Consider the following 23,992-nt stretch of genomic DNA (forward strand, 5'->3'; position numbering starts at 1 on the left):
AATAGTCAGTTTCATAATATAAAGAATAGATGAACTAACTAGCTTTATTTCCTGTCTTCTGATATTTTTTTGAAAGCATGACAATGAAAAGGTACTGAACTGTGACCGTTCTACGCTCTACTAAAACTCACAAGGAATGTTTATGACTTAAAGTTCAAGATGGAACAATCTAAAAGGACAATGCAATGAAGACAGACTGAAATTTTAGTCAATGAGAGAAAATTTGACTTAAATACAAATATAAAACCATTAGAGAAAAATAAAAAGTAAAACAATGCAATTTTAAAAACTGTTACCTAAACTAGTATTACTTTCCAATAGTTGCAATTAGGCATATTCAAAGCAAAAAAACATCCAAAGACATATGTCATCTCAATTTTAAATAGCCATTGTTGAAATGCAATACTCATTTATGCTAAAAAGCTCTGTAGTGTCTAGGCAAAGAAAGACCCTTTCTTAAAACGATGAAGAAAAAAAGGGGGAGGCAGTTCCCAAACCAAAAGCTAGAATTTTATGCAATGGGGAAACACCAAAAACTTTATTAATGAAAAAAGAATAAAGCAAAGTGGTCCTCCCTCTTCGTCAGTTATGTGACAGAACTTTGGACATGCTAGTAATGACAAAAAGATTGTTTTCATGACTTTTTTATGTATAAGGTTAATATTTACCATGGCAAACAGCTGATTTTCAAAAGTAGGGCAAAACCAAGCAATAAATAAGCTCACTTAAACGTTGCACTTTTTTGTAGAAAATTTCAAAGTCCTGAAGGTTTCAAATACAGAGTCTATCCACTGATGATTAATTTAATTGATCTCTTCCAAATGTTATCCATTAATAGGAGGGAAGCAGGAAGGTATTGTTGTTGGTCCTTCAGGGAGGTGATCCCGTGACATACAAGTGCATTGAATTTAAGCAAGGGAGGGCTGTGCAAAGTCATCAGTCTCACTTTTTTATCTGGAGCCAACTGGGTCCAGTGGCTAGAGACGGCCCCAGATGCAGTGGGAGACCTTGGCCCTTTTAAGCTAATGTCTTTCCCAGGTCTCAGTTTGTCTGAGGCAATGCCCGTTCAGTGATTAAGGCTAGGTAAAAAAGAAGTGGAATGTGGGAAGCAGATTGAGAATAAAAGCACTGTTTTAAGAACTGATTGATAATGCTAAGTTTTTTGTGGGCTAAAAAGGGTGTGGTACAGAGAATACAGAATTGGACTTGAAGTTGGAAGATCTGAGTTCGAATTCTGCCTGTGACACTTGCTTGCCCATAAGTAAGTCACTTAATCTCTCTGGTCCTCAATTTCTTCATCTATAAAATGACAAGATTAGATTAATGATCTCTACGGTCTCTTCCAACTCTTAAATCTATGCTCCTATGAAATCCTGCTTTGGACACTTACTGGCTGTATGACCTTGAGCAAATTACTCAACCTTTCTCAGCCTCAATTTTCTCACCTATAAAATGGAGACAACAGTTCCAACATCACAAAGTTGTTCTAAGGATCAAAATCAATACTGTATACAAATCATTTTACAAACTCTCAAGTGACACATGTCAGGAATAATGATTATTTAACGATAATATTTTGTTGTTAGGCATTTTAACTGCTACCTATCAAAAAGTAGGTGTTTACTAAGCTGTCAGCATTGTTTATCTCAGGTAAGAAAGTTTTTCCCAGAACCTCTTCAATATGAATTTTCAACTAAATGAAGAATTCTATGAATTACAGGTTCATCTTTTGCTTGTTTTAAATCATTAAGTTGAACAAAGTCACAAATCCAGAAAATATATTAGATGAAGAGACATTCTCCAAAAGGTAAGTGGTAAAAGGACAGGAACAGTTTTCAAAGAAAATGCAAACAATAAACAAAAAGATTTTTAAATGCTCCAAATAACTAATAAGAAAAATAAAAATCAAATGAAAATAACTGAGGATTAATGTCATATCCATTAAACTGGCAAAAATGACAAAAAGGAGTCTATATTTGAGGAACCATGGCAAGAAAAACAGACTAATAAATGGTTGTTAGAAGAGGGAATTGGTTCAACTGTTCTGGAAAACTATTTGAAAATATGCAAAAAGAATAATTAGTTGTTTATACTTTGTACCCCCAAATCTCACTATTCAGCACACACTCTAGTAAAGTCAATGATGGGGAGGTCATATATGTATCAGAATATTCATAAGTATCACACATTTTGTGGTAGCAAAAAAAACAGCTGACCATTATGACCATAGGCTTATTATGTAATTATTCTATCTTAACAAATGACAGGTATAAGGAATTCAGAAAAACATGGGGAAGGTACATATGTTCTTAGGCAAAGAGAAAAAAGCATAACCAAGAGAAGAGTTCCGTCTAGGAGTTCTTCACTGTTTTGTTTTTGCTGTCATGGACCTCACTTTAGCAGTCTGGTGAAGTCTATGCACTCCTCAAAATAATGTTTTAGATGCAAAAAAAAGAAAAAACATGCAAGATTATGAAGGGAAAAACTATATTGAAACACAGTTATCAAAAATTCTTTTAAAACAAGTTCATGGACCCTAGGTCAAGAACCTCTGGTTTGGACAACAAAGGTATACAATTTAAATGGGAAAAAAACTAAACAAAACTGTTAAGGCAGCTGAACTCATATTCAATGCAATGACCAATCTTGGTTCAAGAAAGACAATAACAAAACATACTGGACTATGCGTGCAGATTATTCCCTATGTTTGTTTTGTTCAGCTGTTTTTTTTTTCTTTGTTACAAGGGTAGAATCTATCACAGGACTGTGAACTATTAGGAAATTACGGCAGCACGAAAAAATGAGGCACCTGTAATACTTTCAAAATGGATTTTTCAAATGGTTAAAGTATTGTTGGACTTACTGCTTCTGCTTCTGCTCTTGTCTTGAATGTAATTACTGCGTGAAGAGAGGAGTCATCGATCTGACAATCTTCAATTTCACCATATTGCTTTAAAAAAAAATTCTCCATTTAAATGCATATGCAATTTAAAATATCAAACATTATTAAAAACATAAACTCATACAAATAAACCCATGCCACAATAAAGTAAAAGAGAACAGTAATGCCATATTGGTCCCAACATTCTTAGAAAATTTCATATGTACATAATTTGAGTACATGTGTGAGTGTGTACACGTGTGCATATGCAGGGTACAACATGTATGTGGGCAGGAGAAGAAACACTGTAACACTAGATCTAGTACCAACCTTAAAGTCAGAAAACCTAAGTTCCAGATCTAATACGTATTAGTTATAACACCCTGCGGCAAGTTGCTAAAACTCTTCAGCCACAGGCACCAAAGACTATAAAATTGCATATCAAGTTGCTCAGCTGCAAAGGTGGAGGAAATTTTGTGTAAAACACTAATTATAGGTCCAGACCAAAAATATGATTGTGTGCAACACTTCTGCTTAAAGACATCGTATATTTTCCAAGCTTACTTTTGGTGCTGTTATAAATACCATTATTTTTGAAAATTAGAATGGCAGAATATACTTTTTCTCACAAAGCTTTGGGTATTAAATATCCCCATTTGAAACTTATTCCCACTTTGCTATTAGTAAAAGTAGAAAAAAAAATTCATTATCAAAAAAGGTCACCATAAAGATGATTTTATATGATCTGAGTATAAAACGACAACCCACATAAACAATCACTTGTTCTGAATACTTATTTCTAAAAATAAATATTTCCTTATTAGGATCCTGTCCAAGTAATACAACTGTTCTCAAACTTAACAAAAAATAAAAGGATGGTATAGTGAAAAGACAGGCATAGTCTGACATTTTCGTTGTTGTTCAGTTGTGTCTGACTCTTTGTGACCTCAAGGACCATACTGTTCATGGGGTTTTCTTGACAAAGATACTGGAGTCGTTTGCCATTTCCTTCTCTAGTGGATTAAAGCAAACAGAGGTTAAGTGACATGCCCAGGGTTGCACAGCTAATAAGTGTCTAAAGCCATATCTGAACTCAGGTCTTCCTGACTCTAGGCCCAGAGCTCTATCCACTGATCCACTTAGCTGTCTCCTAGGCAAACAGAAGTTAAGCAACTTTCTCAAGGTCACACAGCTAGTTAAGTATCTGGGGCCAGATTTGAACTCAGGTCTTCCTGACTTCAGGTCCAATGTTCCATTCCTCTAATTGCCCCCTATAGTATGACCTGTACCCCCACATTCTGGGAGAATAAGGTTCCAAGAAAATATAGAAAGAATCCAAAAATAAAGAAAGGACCTAAAATTATACAGAAGAGATGAGAAGTTCTCAAGAATGAAATACTGAAGACACCAAAATGACACTCTCTAAAGTATCTAAAGAGAGATGTAGACACACCAGCAAAGGAGAGATGGATTCTCCAGGAGGGAGCATATTCTGAAGAAAGTAAAGGTAAAGAAAGAAAAAAAAAAGGGGGGGGGGGAGGCAGGAAGAGGATGTCCCAGATATCCTGGGGAAAAAAAGAGAACACAAGAAGAGGAAGAACCACTGGTAATACATAAACAAGATAATAAATAATTTTAAAAAACCTTTTCAACTCTTATTTGTTTCACATTTTCCTGCAACAAAAAATAAGCCAAAGATTTGAAAACTCTCAGGAATCTTTGAGTGACTGTGGAGAACAGCAGTTATACACAAGTGGAGAAGGGCAAATGTCTCCACTTTTTAAAAAAGGAGGGGAGGAAAAAGAGTCTGCAAACTATAGACCAGCAAGCTTGAGTTAAATATCATGAAAAATTCTACAGCTTATTACTTAAAGGATTCCTTAACCATCATTAATGAACATCTAGAAAGGAAGCAATGGTTAGAACAAGCCAATATGGCTTAATTTAAGAACAGATTATGCCAAAAATATACATCAAATATAAAGGTCTAAATCAAGGTGTATTAGGAAATTGATAAAAATACATAAAACCAAGAGTCATTCCCCAATAGATATGTGGTATCAAAGGATATGAATAGCTTTTTAAAAAGTTACAAATTATCAATAACCATATAAAACACTGTTCTGAATCATTAATAAAAGATAAATTAATAAATTTCACTTATGCCCAGAAAATTGGCAAAAAGACCAAAACCCAGAAATATTTAAAGCTTAAGGGGCTTCAGAAGATAGGCACACGAATACATTGTTGGTAGAGCTGTAAATTGGTCCAATTTATACACCCTTGGACCCAAAGAACTCACTGTTAAGACATATAACCTAAAGAGTCAAAACATCCCATATATATGAAAATATTCACAGCAGTACTTTTGAGGAGGTTCGACCATATGGCCTCTGAAGTCCCTTTTAGCTCTAGACCTCTCAGACTCTATAGCAAGTCTTATACTGAGAATCCAAAAACCATTTTTACAAATGCGAGCTGGCACTAACAGGGCTAGAAAGCAACTCAAGATCCAGAAATATTATTCAAGTGCAAACTTGACCTGAGCCAAAATTGTGGCCGATGAAATCTTAGGACGCACTGAGACAGACACTGCCCAGGATGGAAGCAGTCTTGTATTCTACCTTGGTCAAATGACATCAGAGTACTGCGTCCCATCCTAAGCATCACTTTTTTAGGAAGGAAATTAAGAACAACCAAAATAGTAAAGAGCTTTTGAGTTCATACCATATGAAGCTCAGTTGAAGGAATTTGACTATTTAAGCCAGAAGACAACTTAGTAAGGACATGAGAGCTATCTTCATATATTCAGAAGACTATTTAAGAAGAGGATGGTTCTGGTTAATCTCCAAGGGCAAAACCAAGAGCAATGGCTGAAAGTGGCAATGGGAAAATTTATAGTGAAAAAATTTTGAGAAAAATTTCCTAAAAATCATAATTAACCAAAAATGGAATGGGCTATATGCGAAGTACTAGAGTGCCCTTGGGAATTAGCAATAGGTAGAGAGGCACTTACTGGTTATTTTGCAGAAGGGGCTTTAAATTCAGGTACAAGTTTGACTAGAGTCCCCCTCAAACTATCAGATTTTGTGCTTTTGGTGAGATGAGATAACCTCATCCAACAGCAGCAAGAGTCCATCTCTTATGCTTTTAATAAAATGTTGGGATTAAGCAAGCCATTTGTATATTCTGTAATGTTTTTTAAGTATTCAAATAATATTTGCCATTTTTTATATTACTCTAAAATATCACCATCAAAAGCAATCTTTTAACATGTACTAAATCAACAGGTTCATGTAGGGAGAGAAAAGTGGATCCTTAGACATGAAAAGCAGAAAAATAATAAAATCAGTAATTGGTGACAAGGCTTTATTCCAAGAGAAAATAAAAGGCCTTCATAGGCACTGTAGAGAACTAATCTACAGCAAGAAAAGCAAAACACATGTTCTATTTCAAAGACAAAAGAAGCAATTTTTTTTTCTTTTCTTTAACCAGCAATGAATTAACTACGAGACATGTAATTTAATTCCCCTAATATAATGTACGTTCTTGGATAAAGTAGTCATCAAAATCATTAGATACCGCAAAATGGGGTAGAAGGTCTTCTCTATCACTTTCGGTAAATGCAGAAATCTCTAATGCTCTTGGGCGATGGTCTACCACAGCATGACCAGGAACTCCTCTCCCTCGACCACGACCCCTTCCTCTGCCCCGAGTTGTACCTCGACCTCTTGAATGAATTCCTCGCCCTCGACCAGAAGAAAGAATCCCTCTTTTTGCAGCCTAAAACAGATTTTAAAATGCATGCCATTTATATACATACATTCAAGCAATACACCAGTCACTTGCCAGCAACATTATCATCATTGCTACCATTTATATAGCACTTAAAGATTCACAAAGTACTTTACAAATATTATCTCATTTTATCCTCACAAGAACCCTGAAAGGTGGGTGCTATTATTTTACAGATGAGGAAACAGTTTCATCATACTTAACATAGTTAAGTAACTGAGATCTGAATTCAGGTCTTCCTAACTCCAGGTTCAGCCACTTAGCTGCTTCATAATAAACTAATGTCTTCAAAAATTTTATTTTGGAAGGAAAACTGCAATTACAGATTTTTTTTGTTTTTGTCTAAACATATGAAATGTACTACAAATCCCTTGAGTTGGAACTTCAATTTTAAAGTGAAATTCTTAAATTCAGTTTGCTTCTTTTGCCCAAAGAATGAAACTGTCATTTTAAGGTCTGAGATTGTTGTGTATGTTCTCTTCTCATCTCAAATCCCCAAATTATTAAAAATTTCATCTAGGCTTGTGATGCCATACAAGTAGGGAACTCTTGAAGAGAAATTCATCCCATCTACACAGATTAGCAACTACTGTGGCCTAGAGATGAAAATGGTTATTAATTTTAAAATAAAGTTTTATCGTATTTTAAAATGTAAAAACCATCCTTAGCTTGTAGGTCATACAAAAACAGGTCATGAGTAGGATTTGGTCTTCTGGCTTTGGAACCTAGGGTGCTGATGGTACAGTGGCTTACCTAGGGCCAAAAGTCAGAACTGATCAGAGGTAAACCAATGCACCCTCATTTTTAATTTAAAAAAAAAAAATCATCACAAAACAGTGCTAGGTTTTTTTCCCCAATATTAAAGGAAACAAATGATAAACTTGATTACTTCGAATAAGAATAGCAATAGGGCAGGAATTTTTATATAGGTAACCATATATTTCCAGCCTGAGCTGTTAGGAGAATGCTTAATCTTAAAATTAGATAAAACCAACTAAAACCTAAATACTGTTTTCAATGCAGATATTAGTAGTAGCTGCAATTTAAGCTTTAGCCGCAATACTGGCAGAATACAAGTTTGCATACAGGTATATCATTGTAACAACTAAAATGCTTTATTCAAAACCGCTGAAATTGTAAACTAAAACTTTAAATCCATGGTCCCACTTTTTTTAACCTATAAAAAACTAATATAACACAATTAAAATGCCAACATTCAACCTTTCCATCTTTAAAATGAAACCCATATTATTTCCCTTCCCTCCAAAACACTAAGCTATTAACTGGTTTTCTACCAATAAAACAAAATCTGCAAACTATGTAGAAAATACTGAACCACACCATGAATTGGGCTTGCCTTTCTTACCCCATCTCAAAATATTTACATTCTAAAAAATTAACATTCTTGTTAAAACTCCAAAAATCTTAACACAATGGAATAATAAAATTAATTGAGAATTTGTTAAGTAAATAAAAAAACATAGCCAAATAAAAAGGAAATTATGCATTGTTTTCTTTTTGTAAACATCCACAGCACCACCTATAGGCAAAACTTTCTTAAGCACTATGTATGGTCTACTACATTTCAAATGATACAAAATTGACTAGAAATAGCATGATTCAACAAATAAGGTGAGGACGACCTTATATGCTAAGTTATTAAAGCTTAGAGAGGAAAAAAAGAAATGAAGTCCCATTTCTAACTACGAAAAAATTGAAACCCTGTCCTCTTCAATAACATTATAGAACAAAATAGTAATGAAAATAAGTCAGTGATAGATTTAGAACTGCAATTCAATAAATTATTATTCATCAGGATGTACTAGGCACTATGCTAGGAGACCAGAAACACCAATCAGCCTGACCCCTTCATTTTATAAATAAAGAAACTAAGGCATAGAGAGATTCAGTGACTTGACCAAGGTCACAAAGCAATTAAAGTATCCTGAGGTAAGATTTGAACATGGGTCTTCAGCCTTCAAATTCAGTGCCCAGTCAATGGCACCATGCCATTCTTATACCATGACACCTTTCCATAGGCTATGAACTATTTGTAAATGCAGAAAGTTAAAAACAACTTGACAATAATAACTGAAGAATAGCCAAATAACCTGTGATATATAAAAGTAGTGGAGTATTGCCCCATAATAAATAAATTACATGAAGAATTCAAAGGAATTTGATAAGATTTATAATATTTAGTGATTCAGAATGAAAAAAGCAGATCCCATAGAATGTACATATCACCTAAAACTATATGAAGATAATATTAAATGTCAACAAAACTTTTATAAACATTGGCATTACCATGGTAAACTTAAGTACATAACCTCTTTTTAAAAAACGGTAAAGTACAAAGGTATACGTTTATAAGTACAATCAATAACCACTTTTCTTAAATGAATTTAGTGTGTACTTGGGGGCTTTTTTTTTTTTTAATAAAAACAGAATTTTGATCTTCCAAAGACTATATATGCTACTGTGTGCTTGACGTGAGTTAAAAAAAAAATAATACAGGTGTGGACTGAGATGATGGTACAAGGCACTATTTTGATCCCTCTCTCCTACGTAGCCTATCAACATGCCTTTCTTACTTTCTTCTTCTAAACCCAGACTCCAAAATATGGAAACTGGAACCATAGAGAGTACATTCATGCTTCTTTGCTTCCTATCCTCCTACAAATCTAAGCACCAGAAAAACAGGGCCTGTTATTTAAATAACAGGTCCTGCCCATAGCACACTCTATACTCAAGTGTTGAAAGAAAATGCCAGGCCATGGTGGGTGTGCCATACCACAGAACATGTGGCAGGGGTTAATCGCTGCTATCAAATACAGAAGCAATATTTTTGAAAAAGACTATTACAAGCATCCTTTTATCTTATGATATTAATGAAACATACTTCAAGCTGTAGTTCTGTATATTTTCTCCTAAGTTCAGTGACTTCTTCTCCAGCCTGCATCTTCTTATACAAATCCAGTTCTGTGTCCAGTAATTCTTTCTGCATCTGAAATATCATAAAGACTAAACAGTTGAGGTATTAGTTTACATTTATAACTCCTTCCCTTCTATTAAAATCTTACCTAACCCTTTGAGACCCAGCTTAATTCCTTCATGAAGTTTTCCCTGCCAACTTCAGCATTCATTAATCATTTTCTGCTTTGAAATTCTATAGGTCTTATAGTATGTTATCACTTAATTTTTATCTCTTGTACATTGTTTGCTGTATTTAGGGGTCAGGTCTTACACTTTATCTGCATTCTCCACTTCTACCCCAAAGTCCTGGGCACATAGGAGAAGCTAAATAAATATTTATTAGTTAACGAGTTAATTTATTTGGTACCATTTTAGGTTAAAAAAATTTACTAAGACTTGAAATGAAACCAATTGAGTACCAGAGAAATATGATCAATCTAACACTGAATAAAGGCATTCTTGGCATGCAGCCTGGGGGCTTCTGAGAGTTCCTAAAGTACTAAGATATCACCCATTCCCTCATGGCCCAAATCAAAAGCTTCAAACTCCTTCCACAATTATTGTCAGAATGAATCCACACTACCTTGAACTGCCTTCATCTCGTTTTCCTCTGCATTTCTATGGTACTTACATATGCCCTTAAAAGATAAGAGAACTACAGACATGTTATCTCCCCAACCAAATTGTAATTAGAGACTATCATACGCAACTTCATATCTAGCACAGTGCCCTACACGTTAAGTGCTCAAAAAATATAGAAAAGAAGGATGGGATACATTGTAAACCATTAGTGAAACAGATGTTATTACAAAGAACAATCTGAGGAAAAGGCAAGTTATAGGTCTTCAGGATTTCACTTAGCCACAAAATTTGAAAATTTACATATTTCAAGAATTCCTTAAAATGTAGAGTTCCATAACATACAAGTCTGGATATGCAACAGCTGTCACATACTCAGTACTTATTTATTTTGTGGAAAATGAGAGAATGTGGATATGGTTATAATTTTAACATCAATAGCTGACAATTATATATCACTAGAAAATCTACAAAGAACTTGACATACAAGGCATTGGGGCCTCACACTAACCCTTTGAAGTAGCAACCATATCTCACTTTTAAAGAAAAAGGAAAATGAGGCTTAGGAAGGTGACTTGTCCAACAAGTGTCAAAAGTGTGCCTGGAAAGACTGGAGTTCCTGACAACCCCACTGCCTCAATTTCAACACCATCATGTCAGCAAGCAACTAGAAAACCCAATATCTCAAGATGGATCATGAACTATTTCTTTAATACTAGCAGTACCCCAGAGAGGTACAGTGAACAAAACTTGGAGCTGGGAAGAGCTGGATACAAATCTTAGCTCTGAAACAAACTAGCTCTAAGGACTAAGGACAAGTCACTTCACCTATCAGTGTCCCCAGCAGTTATCTAGTTATATCTAGTTATAGACTCTAGCTATAGAGGCTATAACTATAGTTATATATAGTTATCTATAGTTGTAGATGTTCAACAACAGGAGGAGTTTCTATACAATGAAATCACAGATCGAAACCCTTTAATCGCCTAACAGAGCCACACCACAAAGTCCTAGGAACTGAAGTTTCCACCATAAAGTCCTTTATTCAGGTTACAGAATTTGGTTGTGACTCTCCACAGTTTGGACATGACTATCCTAGTGTACAGCTCTGAAGTATAAATAATTTTTAATACTTAAAGTCAGAAAATAAGACAGTTAAGGGAGTTAGATTCTATTCCTTAGTTATCCTCTGACTCACTTAAGAGTCTTCACTAAGCTCCAAACTTTTAAAATAGCACCATCTCTCATTTTCATGAAATTATTACCTAAAAAAATAAAGATTAGGAAAAAATGCTGAACTTCCTAGGGAATGGCTTTATTAAAAATGACATGATGTCATGAGTATGTTTTCACAGATAATATATTAACATGCTACAGAGATGATTAAGGTACAATTCATTTTAATTTTTAACTGAATAAAGTACCTGAGCTTTGGTTTTCACACTTTTGGGAAGGGAGCTTCCAGATGAAACAGCTTTCAACTCATCTTTTAATTTAGTAATGCTATTTGTCAAAGCCTCCAAAGTTTTCATTATTTCTGCCTTATCTTCAGACTTCATTGCTTTGTTTTTCTCCAGTTTTGAAATTAACATCTATCAAATTTTAAAAATTTGTTACAATGTTAAAGGAAAATATAAACAAAGGTATTTACATAGTATAGTAAAGAAGAGGAAAGAACACACATTTTAAATGAATATATACACATACACATATAAATTCAGACCACAGATTGTCCTCAACTGAAATGTTTAGATTTATTTCAATGGATTAAATGATTTCTTAAAATTCTTAACAATTGGGCATTAAAACAATTTGAAAGCATACAAAAATCAAGCTTTTAGTTCTGTTTTTATATACTTTGACAATGTTGTCACCTTTCCTGTATATTTTTTACTCCATTTGGAATGCAGAAAAAGCCATGAGGAAAATAGGTTTAAGCTTTCCACCCTTATAATTTCCTACCAAATCAAAAATTTTAATTGCTTCCCTTTTTTTGGAGAAATGTGAATCAGGCAGGTAACAAGCTTGGAAAGAGTAGCTTATGCTCTGAATTAATCTAAAGAGCAGTACTCAACCTACAGTAGGGAACATGGCAAAAGCATAGATGACAAGGAAGTAAAATATCTATCCAGGTCCTTCTGAATGAAGATGGCTTCCCATTTTTTCCTGATGCTTAAAAGTTTTACAAATAGCAGCCTCAAATTGCAGCTTTTTGAGTTAAAACTGAACTGTCATCTAAAGATCTGTGAATTTTAATTATCAATAACACACTCAATGAAATTAAGTACAATTCCAAAGACAAATCTAAACGACTTTGGGCCACTCATAATTTTAACTTACTCATGACACTACTTTTGCTAATACTTCAAATAATCCAGAAGTGCTCATATAAATATCATGGCACAAAAAGTCAAGAAGTATACAGTAATTCCATAAATCCGTGCTTCATTTTTTTAAACAAAAGACCAGAGAAATATAGGATATGCACATGGAAATTACCAATTTTTCTCACTGTTATCATTTATAGCTGCATCTAACCAAAATAAACACAACTATTCTTCCAAATAATTTTTAAAACAAATATTAACTTCTTATTAAAGCAGAATTAAAACTCATTGAAAACTAGAAACCACTTGTAAACGTATCCTCAAATTTAAATGACAGTTACCTTCTGTGTTTCAATGTGCTTTTCTAGAATCTCTTGCTTCTTTTTTCTCACATCCTGTTGCAGTTTTAGTGCTTCCTATAAGGAAAGACAAGGTAAGAGGGGAAAAAAAAATCATAATATATATATTTTCCCAAAAAGTGATTATTCAGAAAATGGCCAATTCTAGCTTTAATAAATAAAATTAACTATAAAGTATAGTAATTCCAAAGTATATATACTATGGTTCAAGAGTCCACAAGATCCCAAAATCTACACACTGGCTATCTAGTTCAATCCAGGCATCAAGAGAACCCCCAATATACTACTCTTCAAGCCACTGCTTTAAGACCTCTCAAGAGAAGAGCCCACCGCCTCCTGACAAACTGTTTCACCTAGAGGCAGCTCTATTTGTTACCAAGTTTTTCCTGATATCAAGCATGACCTGTCCTCTTTGCAACTTCCACCCACTGCTTCTAGTTCTGCCCTCAAACAAGTTCAAAATCCCTCCCTCCACAGAACAATCCTTCAAAATACTTGAAGCCAGCTATGATGTCCCCACTGAGTCTTCTCTTCTGTGCCTTCCTTCCTCTTCATATGACACGATACTCAAGGGCCTTCACCTTCTGGTTGCCTTCCTCTGGATACTCTCCAGCTTCTCTGTCCTTCCTAAACTGTAGCACCCAGAACTGAGTACAATGCTCCAGATGTGGTCTGACAGGGCAGAGTACAGAGAGATGATCACCTCCTTATTCCAGAAAGCTATGCCTCTCAAGACAACCCAAGACTCATACTGAGCTGACAGTCCACTAAAACCCAAATTTTTTTTCAGATAAGCTGTTGTATAATTATGTCCCTGCCTGCATCTTGTAGTTGTGATGTTCATTTTTTGAACCCAAGTGTAGTAGGATTTTATTTACTTTTAACCCTACTGAATTAAGGATCAATGCTCTAGCCTTTTAATATCCTATATGGATTCTGTCATTATAATCTTCAGTGTCTCATTGATCCCTCACAACTTTGTAAAATCTGCAAGTTTAATTACTATGTTAGTTATACCTTTTACTCAAATCAATAATGTAAATGTAAAACAGTACTGAACCAAGCTAAGAATCATATTTATTAAGAATATCAAACTACTAAGCTTGGTCTTATCATTTTGGTTATGTATTTTAATCAAAGAAAAGTCTCATTTCCCTCAGGCTCTGACAAAGAGGTGGTCCTTTTCCTTTACAAAGTGAACCCCTCCACATTTGCACTTGATGCCATCCCCCTCTCATACTGCATACTCAATCATCTCCCTCTTTCGCATGAATTTCCATCCTCTCTAAATCAACTGGGTCATTCCCAAATGCCTTCAAATATGCCCAAGTCTCTTCTATCTGCTAAAAAAAAAACCCTTCAATCACCCCTGCCATCCTCTAAAGCTAATGACCTTTTCTCTCCTCCCTTTCTCAGCCAAAGTCTTTCAAAGTGCTGTCTACACTGGCTGTTTCAAATTCTTCTTACTAACTTCATTCTTCAACTCTGTCAATCCAGCATCCAATCTCATGAGTCAGCTGAAAAGGTTCACTTCAAAGTTACCAATGACATCTTAATTTGCAAATTTGACGGCCCTTTCTCATTCTTCATTCTTCTCATCCTATCTGTTGCATCTGACATAGTTGACTGCTGTCTCCTCCCTCCTCTCTGGATTTTAGAGACACTAATCTGTCTTCCTTCTGCTTCCTACCAGTCTGACTGCTCCTTCTCCGTCACTTTTTTGGCTTATCATCTACATCATATCTTACTGGCTTATCACTCAATCATCCACAGCCCTCTTGTTGTGCATGTTCCCTGGCGTTCTGTCCTATGCCCTCTTCTTTTCTCCTATCTTCTCATGGTAATCTTATCAACTTCCACGAGTTTAATTATCACCCTGATGAAGAAGATTCACCAATCTATTGTTCCCAGACCCATATGACCCACCTACTGGATATTTCAAACAGATATCCCAGACATCTAAAATTCTAAACATCTAACATGTTTAAAATTGAACTCATTTCCTCTAAGGTTTCCCCTCTTCCAAACTTTCCTATTTCTGCAAAGATACCACTATCTTTCCAGTGTCAAAGATCAATAATTTCAGTATTGTCTTGGACACCTCACCCATCCTCACTTCATACATCCAATCAGATACCAAATCTTGCTATTTCCTAACACCTCACACTGGACCCCTTTCACCACTCACATGTCACATATACCACCTGAGTTCAGGCCCTCACTGCCTCTCATCTACTAGTTTATTGTAAGTCTTCTAATTGGTGGTCCCACCTCAAGTCTCTCACTACTCTAGTACATCTTGTAGAATGCTGCAAAATTTAGTCATGACTCCCTTCTTCAAACAACTACGATAGCTTGCCACCACTTCTAGAGTAAAATATAAATACCTCTGTTTAGCTTTCAAATTTCTTCACAGCCTGGCCCCAATCTATCTTTTTATCTTCATTCGACATTATTCCCCCTCCTGCACTGTGTATATCCAATGAATACTGGTCTCACAGGCTGGTTCTTCCTATCTGCTTGAGACCAGAGAGATGTGATTCCTTTGTGTGCTGGTCTCCTAGGTTGGCTCTTCCCGCTCCCAGGGCATAAAAGCGATGTCATTTCAGTACGTATTGGTTTCCTACATTGGTCTCTTTCCCACTTGCAGGGGACCATTCCCGCCTCCATGAGACAGAAAGATGCCATTCCATTGCCTGCCTGGTCTCCTAGACTGGCCTCTTCCCACTTACAGGGAACCCTTCCAGCCTGCAGGGAATAGAAAAACCAATACCATTCTTGGCCTGGACTACCTGAAGGGATAGGAAAGAAAAGCCACTCCAACAGCCAACTCTTAACTTGTCCCCTCATAAGCTACCTAACAGGCTGAGAGGACTAAATCCTGAGGTCAAACTCCTAGCAATGTTTATAATACACCTGAACTCATTCCTCTACAACTAACAACCTCTCACCCAATAATGCCTTCTGAGAATTTCAGTGATTCTGAACCCTTGACTGTCATTATTCAAACCTCATTCTCCGCCTCCTACTTACCTGCTCCCTTATTCCTATCCCTCTCAACCCAACTCCCCAATGTTATCCTCTAAAGCCATCCAGCCCTTCCACTATGCTCTCTGTAATACTCCCATAGAAAATAAACTTGTTTTCATGTTTAATCTTTTTTCATTCCTTTTACCTTCTGGTTCCTACTGACACCTGGCTCCATCCTGATTACACAGTTTCCCTTTCACTCATCCTCCTCACAACTCCCCAGACTAGACAGAGAAGTTGGAATATTCCTTGCTTCTTCTAGGTTCTCCCTCTATCACCACCATTTAGGAACCTCTCTTCACAGCATTCTCTATAGTAGGAGATTTCAACATATGTCTTTAATACTCCATCAAACACCTTTCCTCATCTCCCGGTTTCTCAACTTGCTCCTTTCCTATGACCTATTCCTCCATACCACCACAGCTAGATACAGAGATGATTATATTCTTGGTCTTTCCATCACTGATAAATGCTCCACTTCCGAATGTGATCACAATCACTCCCTCTGTGTTACCCTGAAACCTGTTCTTCGTCCTCACTAAGTCTCTAATCCCTTAACTCTTAAATTCTTTACCACGTGATAACCTCTGTACTGGGTACACTTTCCTTCCTTATCTAAACTCTTTGGCGAACCAGTTCAATTCTACATTGTTCTTTTCTCAGATACCTTGTGTCCTTTCATCTTACTGCTGGTCTTGCCCTGCCAAGCAACCTGGACTACCTCCACCATTGGCAGTCTTCACTCCTACTCATGTGTTGCCAAATAAAGTTGAAAAATTATATAACCTTGCTGACATAATCCACTACAAACTTATGCTACATAATCTCAACTGGGCCCCTACTGAAGCAAGGCAATCCTTTTACACTTCTCTAATTGAATCACTATGCCACTCACCACAGTAGCTTTTCCACACCTTTTCATCCTGCCTCAAACTTTCCATAGTTCCTCTCACCTGCCTCAGCTAAGAAAACCTTTTCTTATGCTTCACTGAAAAACAAGACTATTCACTGAGAGATCCCACTTCTCCCCAGATGCATTTTGCCATTGTCTCCTCCTTCACTTCTCTCTCTCATGATGAGGTGATCCTTCTTGCCAGGCTACAAGTCAAAGTGAACTCATGTCACCTACAGTAGACTGCCTACTCTATCAACCCCATTCTCTCACTTATCTCCAAATCTCTCCCCATCTACTCTCTACTTCCCCAGTGCCTACAAACATGTCTTTATCTCTTGTATCCTCAAAAAACCTTCATTTGATCAAATAAACCCCACTAGCTACTGCCTCAGATTCCTCCTCCCTTTTGTGGCTAAAGTCTTTGAGAAAGCCATTTCAATAGGTGTTTCCACTTTCTTTCCTCTCAATCTGTTCTTACCTACTTTTGGTCTGGATATCGACCATGTTATTCAACAGAAACTATTGTCTCCAAAGTTATCAATGATCTGTTAATTGCCAAATTAAACTACCTTTTATTAATCTTCAACCTTTCTGCAGCCTCTGACACTGCTGATCGCCCTCTTCTCCTTAATACTTTTTTCTCATGAGGCTTTTGTGACATTTCTCTCTTCTTCTACTAATCTGACTACTCTTTCTTAGAATCCTTTGGGGGAATCTTCATTCAGATCACAGTTGCTAAGCCTGGGTACCCACAAGGCTATCCTGGGCCCTCTCCTCTTCTCAATCTTATTAGCTTTCATGGATTCACCTCTATGCTGATGTTTCTCCAATCTACTTAATCAACCCTAAGATCTCTGCTGACCTCCAGTCTCACTTCCCTGACTATTAAAGCATCTCAAACAGAAGGTCTTGTGTTCATCTCAAACTTAACACCTTCAAGAGAAATTGTTCTCTCTTCCCCAAACCCTCTCCTCTTCCTAATTCCTTTATTATTGTTGAAGGTACCTCCATCCTCCCAGTCATTCAGGCTAACAAGCTGGGTGTCACCCTTGACTCCTCACTCTCTATTACAGCACCACATCCAAAGTGTCACCTAGTCAAGCCACTTCCATATTCCTACCGTCCCTCATGCATGCCCCCCTCTGTTCTTTGACACTGTCATCACCCTGGTGCAAGCTCTCATTTCATCATGCCTGGATTATAAAACAGAATTAGCCTGCTAGCGTGTCTTGTTGCTTGATCCAAATCTCTTCTCTCTTCCCCCCCATCCTCCACTCAATGTCAAAGTGATCTTCCTAAAGCACACATCTCAACATGTCACCCTTCTCAATCCACCCAAATAAATTCCAGTGGCTCCATTTCACCTCAAGATCAAACATAAAATCCTCTGACAGGCATTCAATGCCCACATAATATGGTCCCTCTCTACCTTTCCAGTTTTTTTTTTTTCAACTGACCCCTCCCCACCTGTCCCCTACCTAATCCCTGATCTGATCAGTGACACTGGCCTCTTGGCCCTTCTTCAAACAAAATATTCCATCTCCTGACCCCAGGCATTTTCATTGCCTGTTCTTCCTTCATGGAATGTTCTCTTATCCCCACCTCCAGTCTTTCTTCAAGTCCCAGTTAAGATCCCACCTTGTGTAAGAAACCTTTTCTGATCCTTCTCAATACTAGTACTTTCCATCTGTGTTGTTCCATCCGTACTGTTGATAATCTCCAATTTATCCCGAATAAATCTTACTCATACACTGCTATTTACATGTTCTCTCCCCCACTAGACTATGAGTCTTTGAGAGTTGACTATCTTTTGCCTTTCTTTGCATTGCCAGATCTTAGCACAGTGCATGAAACATAGTAGGTCCTTAATGTTACAATCAAGCCAAAATGACTGTCTCTCTCTTCTTCACACAAGACAGTCCATTTTCCATCTTCATGCTCATGAACTGGAATATACAACCTCATTCTTACCACTACCTCAGAGTCCTATTCTTCCTGTCAGGTCTAAGTGAGGCACAATCTTCTACATGACTTTTCCAGTTCTCCACACATATCTCAATTATTAATGATCTCCCTTACAAAGTACCTTATATTTAACTATTTTGTGTGTATATATGTATGTTGCTGTACAGATTTTATATGAACCTGTTTTCCCAATCAGAAGATAAGTTCACTGCAGGCTGCCATTGTTTTGAAATTTGTACTTATAACCATAGTACCTAGCACATATTAGGTACTTACTAAATACTAGCTGATTATTGTTTGCAATGTGGTATAAAAGGGATAGAGCACTGGACCTGGAGTCAAGAAGACTTTAATTCTAAAACGGGGTTCAACTTGATAACCCTTCTAACTCTAAATCTATGATCCTATGCTAGATGGAAAATATAAAGATGTACTTCATTGGCAAGTTCATCAAAACTAATGTTTTCTAAAGAAACTGACTTGCCCAAGATCTACACACTAATTAAGAAGGCTTTTTTTTTGGTCCTACTGTCCTAATCAGGCCTAAGAAAATGAATATAAAAACCAATCATAAAGATGCTTTCTACAAACAAATCTTTTGCAACATCTTAATTTACCTGTTTTTTTTTCTGTGCTTCGCTGTTATCTAATGTAGAGATGGAAACAGCAGGTAAGGATTTCTGCGCAGCTTTCAAAGCAGCTGGATTGTACACTGTTTTTGTGAGGCCGGTAGAAGTGGACAACACCTAACAACACAAATTAATTATTTTCTCTTGTGTCTGTTGTTTCCTACAAAACACTTCGACTGCATTTTAATGTTCCATTTTAAAATGAGTATCTCAGATATCTAAACTGTAATATCACTGACAAATCATATTAACACAAATTTCACATTAAACAGTTTTAAGATAAAGAAAAATGACTAGTATTTTCCTTAAATAAGAAATTTTACAAGACTCTTACCCAAGCATAAGCAGATTGCTGTCCCTCTCCACTCCTCCAGACCCACCCCCCCACCCCCCGCCCCCTGGCTCAACCGTGCAGGGAGAAATAAGGAAAGCACAATTTCAAGGCAAAAAAGTCTGATCACTATATGAATTACTGAAAACCTTCATTCAAATGACATCTAAAACTACAATTATAATCTTGAAATAAAGTATAGCCATGTGTACTCTATTAAAATTGAATTACATGTCAGATACTATTTATAGATTTTCTGTTTATTGTTTGCTGATTAGCATTAATTATACTATAGTCAAATGAAATTAGGGATCAAATTTATTCTGTGTCACTAGTGGTAAAAAACATTAACTCAGTCTTTTTTAAAAGGCTTCATTAGGAGAAATATATCTAATCAAGTGCAGTCCTGAAATGTGTGAATTAAATATTAAGTTACTATTGATCTGGCCGTTGTCCCTTAAAAAGAAAAAGATCACAACTTCAAGACTATATATACTTCATTTTAGATTCAGAAACGATGAGCAGTCAAATAATTTCCCCTTTCTTATGGATATACTAATTCTACAGTTCTTGATGTAAAATAACAGAAAAGGCCTAGAAGACTATCTCATAGGCTAATTTAATATATCTAAGGAACAGAAGCAGCAACACCCAAAAGATCACAAGGTAAGTCAAGGGCAGTGAGTGGAAATAAAGAACTCCTATCATTACTCTGCTAATATATTTTTTTTCCTTAACAACGGTAGTAGCACTTACTACTTCTAAATTCCTAGGAACACAATATATCCTCAGGTGATGGAAAGGAGGGTGAGGTAGTGAGATGAAAGCTGAAGTAATAAAGAACATTTCCCCAACTTCCTTAGTAGCATTTTGTCTCCTTTTCAGAGAGATCTTAAATCACGCTATGGTTTTGACTAATTTGTATTCCAGAAATTCATGAGAGAGGATGCTGAGGGTGATGTGAAATTTACTAATTTACTAATACCTTCCAACCAACTATCTTCTCCTCCTACTTCTTTTGCTTCATGCCTATTTCTTTTATTTTGTAGTAATTAATCTACTTTTCTTCTCCCTCTTTTCCTTTTTTTCCCCTTCCTTTACATTCCCCAGTAGCCATGATATGAAGTGAAATATATTTTTTTTAATGTTTGTGGTATGTATTTGTTGTGTGTATTTTAAATATCTGGGGCATAATTTGTTCAAATTTTTTAAATCAGGTAGGTTCATGGAACATTTTTGTCCTCCAAAACCAATTACATATTTTTTGCTTCAGTTTGGCAGAGTGCTAGGTTCTCCTCCATGCAGTGCCCGCAGTAGGAAAAGGATCACCTACACCTGATTCAGGTAAACCATGCAACAATAACTTGTGAAAGAAAAGAAATCTAGTTGTTCTCTTGAAGAAAAGTGAGGAAAACAGTATTCTGCAAATACTGAATTTAACACAATAAAAGTTTAATTCAAATTAAGTCATAAAAGTACCATATGCATATTACCTTTTCATTATCACTATCACATTAAAATAAGGAAGCATAACATTTTCATAAGCAAATATGCCTCTGTTGCAAACATCAATATGACTACAATATGTAGGCATGCTATTTTAAAACCGTACTCATTATAAAGTGATGAAGCATGGCATGGCAGACAGAGAAAACTGGCCTTGAAACTAAGAAGACCTGGGTTTCTATACTGCTTCTAGCATACACTGGCAGTGTGACCCTGGGCAAGTAAATCACCTTTCACTGACTGCTCTAGGCAACTCTTTTAAGACTGTTAAGTTGGAGAGGAGACCTGCCAAGAGGGCAGAGGAGGAGGAGTGCAGCCCAGCTCCTGCCAAAACTATTCCATTGAGCTAAGAAGAATGCCAGATCCAGAAGTGGTTAGGAAACAGAAAAACTACAAAACATTGTTTTTCCAGACCAAGATCACAAATGTGACCTATAAACAAGTGACCAGAACAGGAACTGTGGAATAGTAGTGGGTTAGGATTATAGACTTAGTTTTCGGGGCTCAGAGCTAGGCCAACAGAGCAGGACACCCAGAGCTGATCATTGACTCAGGCCCTGGCCCAGACCAAAAGCAAGGGTCTCCCAGAAGGTCAAGAGCCCAGACTCAGTGCCCAGAACCCAGAGTTAGATCAGCAGCACAAAACTCCAAGAAGGCAGAGAATGTGAACAAAGCACTCAGGGCCTGAGCTAGGCCAGCAGGGCAGAGATACCCAAGGTTTTTCTCAGACCAAGGTTCCCTGCCTAGGCCAGCAATGCTGGGTTTCCCAGAGGGCCCAGGATCAGGCAGGCCCAAGCTAAGGCACTCTTACAGGTTGTCTCCCAGAGAGGTCTATATTGCAGATATGATGTTAAGGGCCCAGAGCAAGACTAGAAGTACAGAAATGCCCAAAGCTGACCTTGGACTCAGTCCCAGACCAGGCCAGCAGAGTTGGATCTTCTAGAGGGCCCAGGAGCTCAGACTTAGCACCCAGAGCCTCCCAGTTAGACAAGCCTTCCATAGGGGCTAAGAACTCTAACTCAGCATCCAGGGCCTGGAGGTAGGGCAGAAGCACAGGGATGCTTGAGAGCTGACCTCAGACTTAGGCCCTACCCAGGCCAGCAGTGGTGGTCACCAAGAAGGCCCAGGAGTCCAAACTCAGTGTCTAGAATCCCAAGCTTTATTTCTCCCAGAAAAGATTGTGGACATAATCCTTTCCCCTCCCAGGAAAGCAGCTGGGGAACAAAAAGGTCCCTCAGAGTATCCACCCTCAGAGCTTCCCAGTTAGCAAGACCAAGTTGTCCAGAACATATCAGTGGAAGAATAACCACACAAAAAAGATAAAGCACTATTATGAGACCATGGATGCCCATGGCACAGATGCAGAAGAGTAGAATAATTTCCAAACACCTATAAGCAAAACCTCAAAGAAAAATCTATCTTGCCTATAAGAATAATTAGAATTATTAAAAGAAATTATGTAAGACTTCTTAAAATAGAATTTAAAAATAGGACAAATGAAATGAGAGCAATAAAGGAAAGAACTGGAAAAGAAATGAGAGCTATCTAGGAGATTTGGAAAGAGAGTTAGCTACTTAGAAGAAAAAGTACAAAACCTTATCCAAGTAACAGTGTCCCTGATAATTAGAATGGACCAAACAAAAATTAACAATTCTATGAGAGAACAAGAAATATTAAAACAAAGTCAAGCAATAGAAAAAAAAAAGTATGATATTCATATTAAAAACACTGATCAAGGAGAAATAATTTAAGAGTTACTGAGTTACCTGAAACCCAGGACCAAAAAAAGAGTCCAGACTTCATATTTCATGAAATCATAAGTACTCAGATATCTTAGAACCAGAAAGAAATCCCAAAATGGAAACTTCCAAGAATGTGATAGTCAAAAATCCAGGTTCTCTATATCAGGCCTGCACAACCTGCGACCTATGGGCTGCTGACAACATGCCAAAGGATTTCCACCCTCTCGAGAAAAATGTAGAAGAAAACATCCTCTACATTTTTCTCGAGGGGCCGGAAATCCTTTGGGGTACCCACAAGCTGCTTATAGCTGCAGGTTGCACAGCCCTGCTCTAGATGAAAGAAAAATACTACAAGCAGGCAAAAGGAAAGAGTTCAAGTACCAAGGAACCACAGTCAGGATCATACAAGATTTAGCAAATACTACTAGAAAGGAGTAGAATGCATGGAATAATAGTCCAAAAGGCACAAGATATAGGCTTACAACCAAACTGAACTTCATTCTACAATGGGGAAAATGTAATTTTAATGAAACAGAGAAATTCTCCAAGTATTCCTAATGTAAAGACCAGAATTGAATAGAAATTTGGAAATGAAAACATAGAATAAAAGAAACATAAGAAGTAAATACAAAACATCTAGAAAAGACTTTATGAGGAAAAAGTGTTTGTATTCTAATGGAGAGGGAAGGGTGATATACATTATTCTTAGTATGCCCTAAGAACAATAATGTTGATAGGATAGAAGGAACCAAGTAAGATGGAGTACATTCAGGTGACTTGTTACGTTGCAATGACCTCAAAAGAAAGGAAAGGGAAAAGAAAAAGGGACAAACTAGAGAAGGAAGGATTGGGGTGGAGAGGACTTATTTTGTCAGATAATGTAAAGGAGTGCAAGTAGAAATCTATACAAACACATAAGGGGTGAGGGAAGCAGGTGAAACTTGAATCTAACTCTGAATTAATGCAAAATGAAGTGA

At 36.7% G+C, this 23,992-nt stretch overlaps 1 protein-coding gene across 10 annotated transcripts in view; it reads right to left on the minus strand.

The window, feature by feature from the left end:
• RBM26 (RNA binding motif protein 26) overlaps positions 1-23,992 on the minus strand; it is a 95,838-nt gene that overhangs the window by 10,147 nt on the left and 61,699 nt on the right. For 9 of the 10 annotated variants that reach the window (XM_036757604.1, XM_036757603.1, XM_036757597.1 and 6 more), the window contains 6 exons: positions 19,425-19,553; positions 12,900-12,974; positions 11,656-11,823; positions 9,579-9,683; positions 6,464-6,664; positions 2,864-2,950 (listed from right to left, as the gene is read on the minus strand). In XM_036757604.1, the coding sequence (XP_036613499.1) occupies positions 2,864-2,950; positions 6,464-6,664; positions 9,579-9,683; positions 11,656-11,823; positions 12,900-12,974; positions 19,425-19,553 (765 nt within the window). The remainder of the gene's footprint in view (positions 1-2,863; positions 2,951-6,463; positions 6,665-9,578; positions 9,684-11,655; positions 11,824-12,899; positions 12,975-19,424; positions 19,554-23,992) is intronic. The other variant, XM_036757600.1, reaches the window with a different exon arrangement.

Source organism: Trichosurus vulpecula, chromosome 4, assembly GCF_011100635.1.
Source record: "Trichosurus vulpecula isolate mTriVul1 chromosome 4, mTriVul1.pri, whole genome shotgun sequence".
NCBI lineage: Eukaryota > Metazoa > Chordata > Mammalia > Diprotodontia > Phalangeridae > Trichosurus > Trichosurus vulpecula.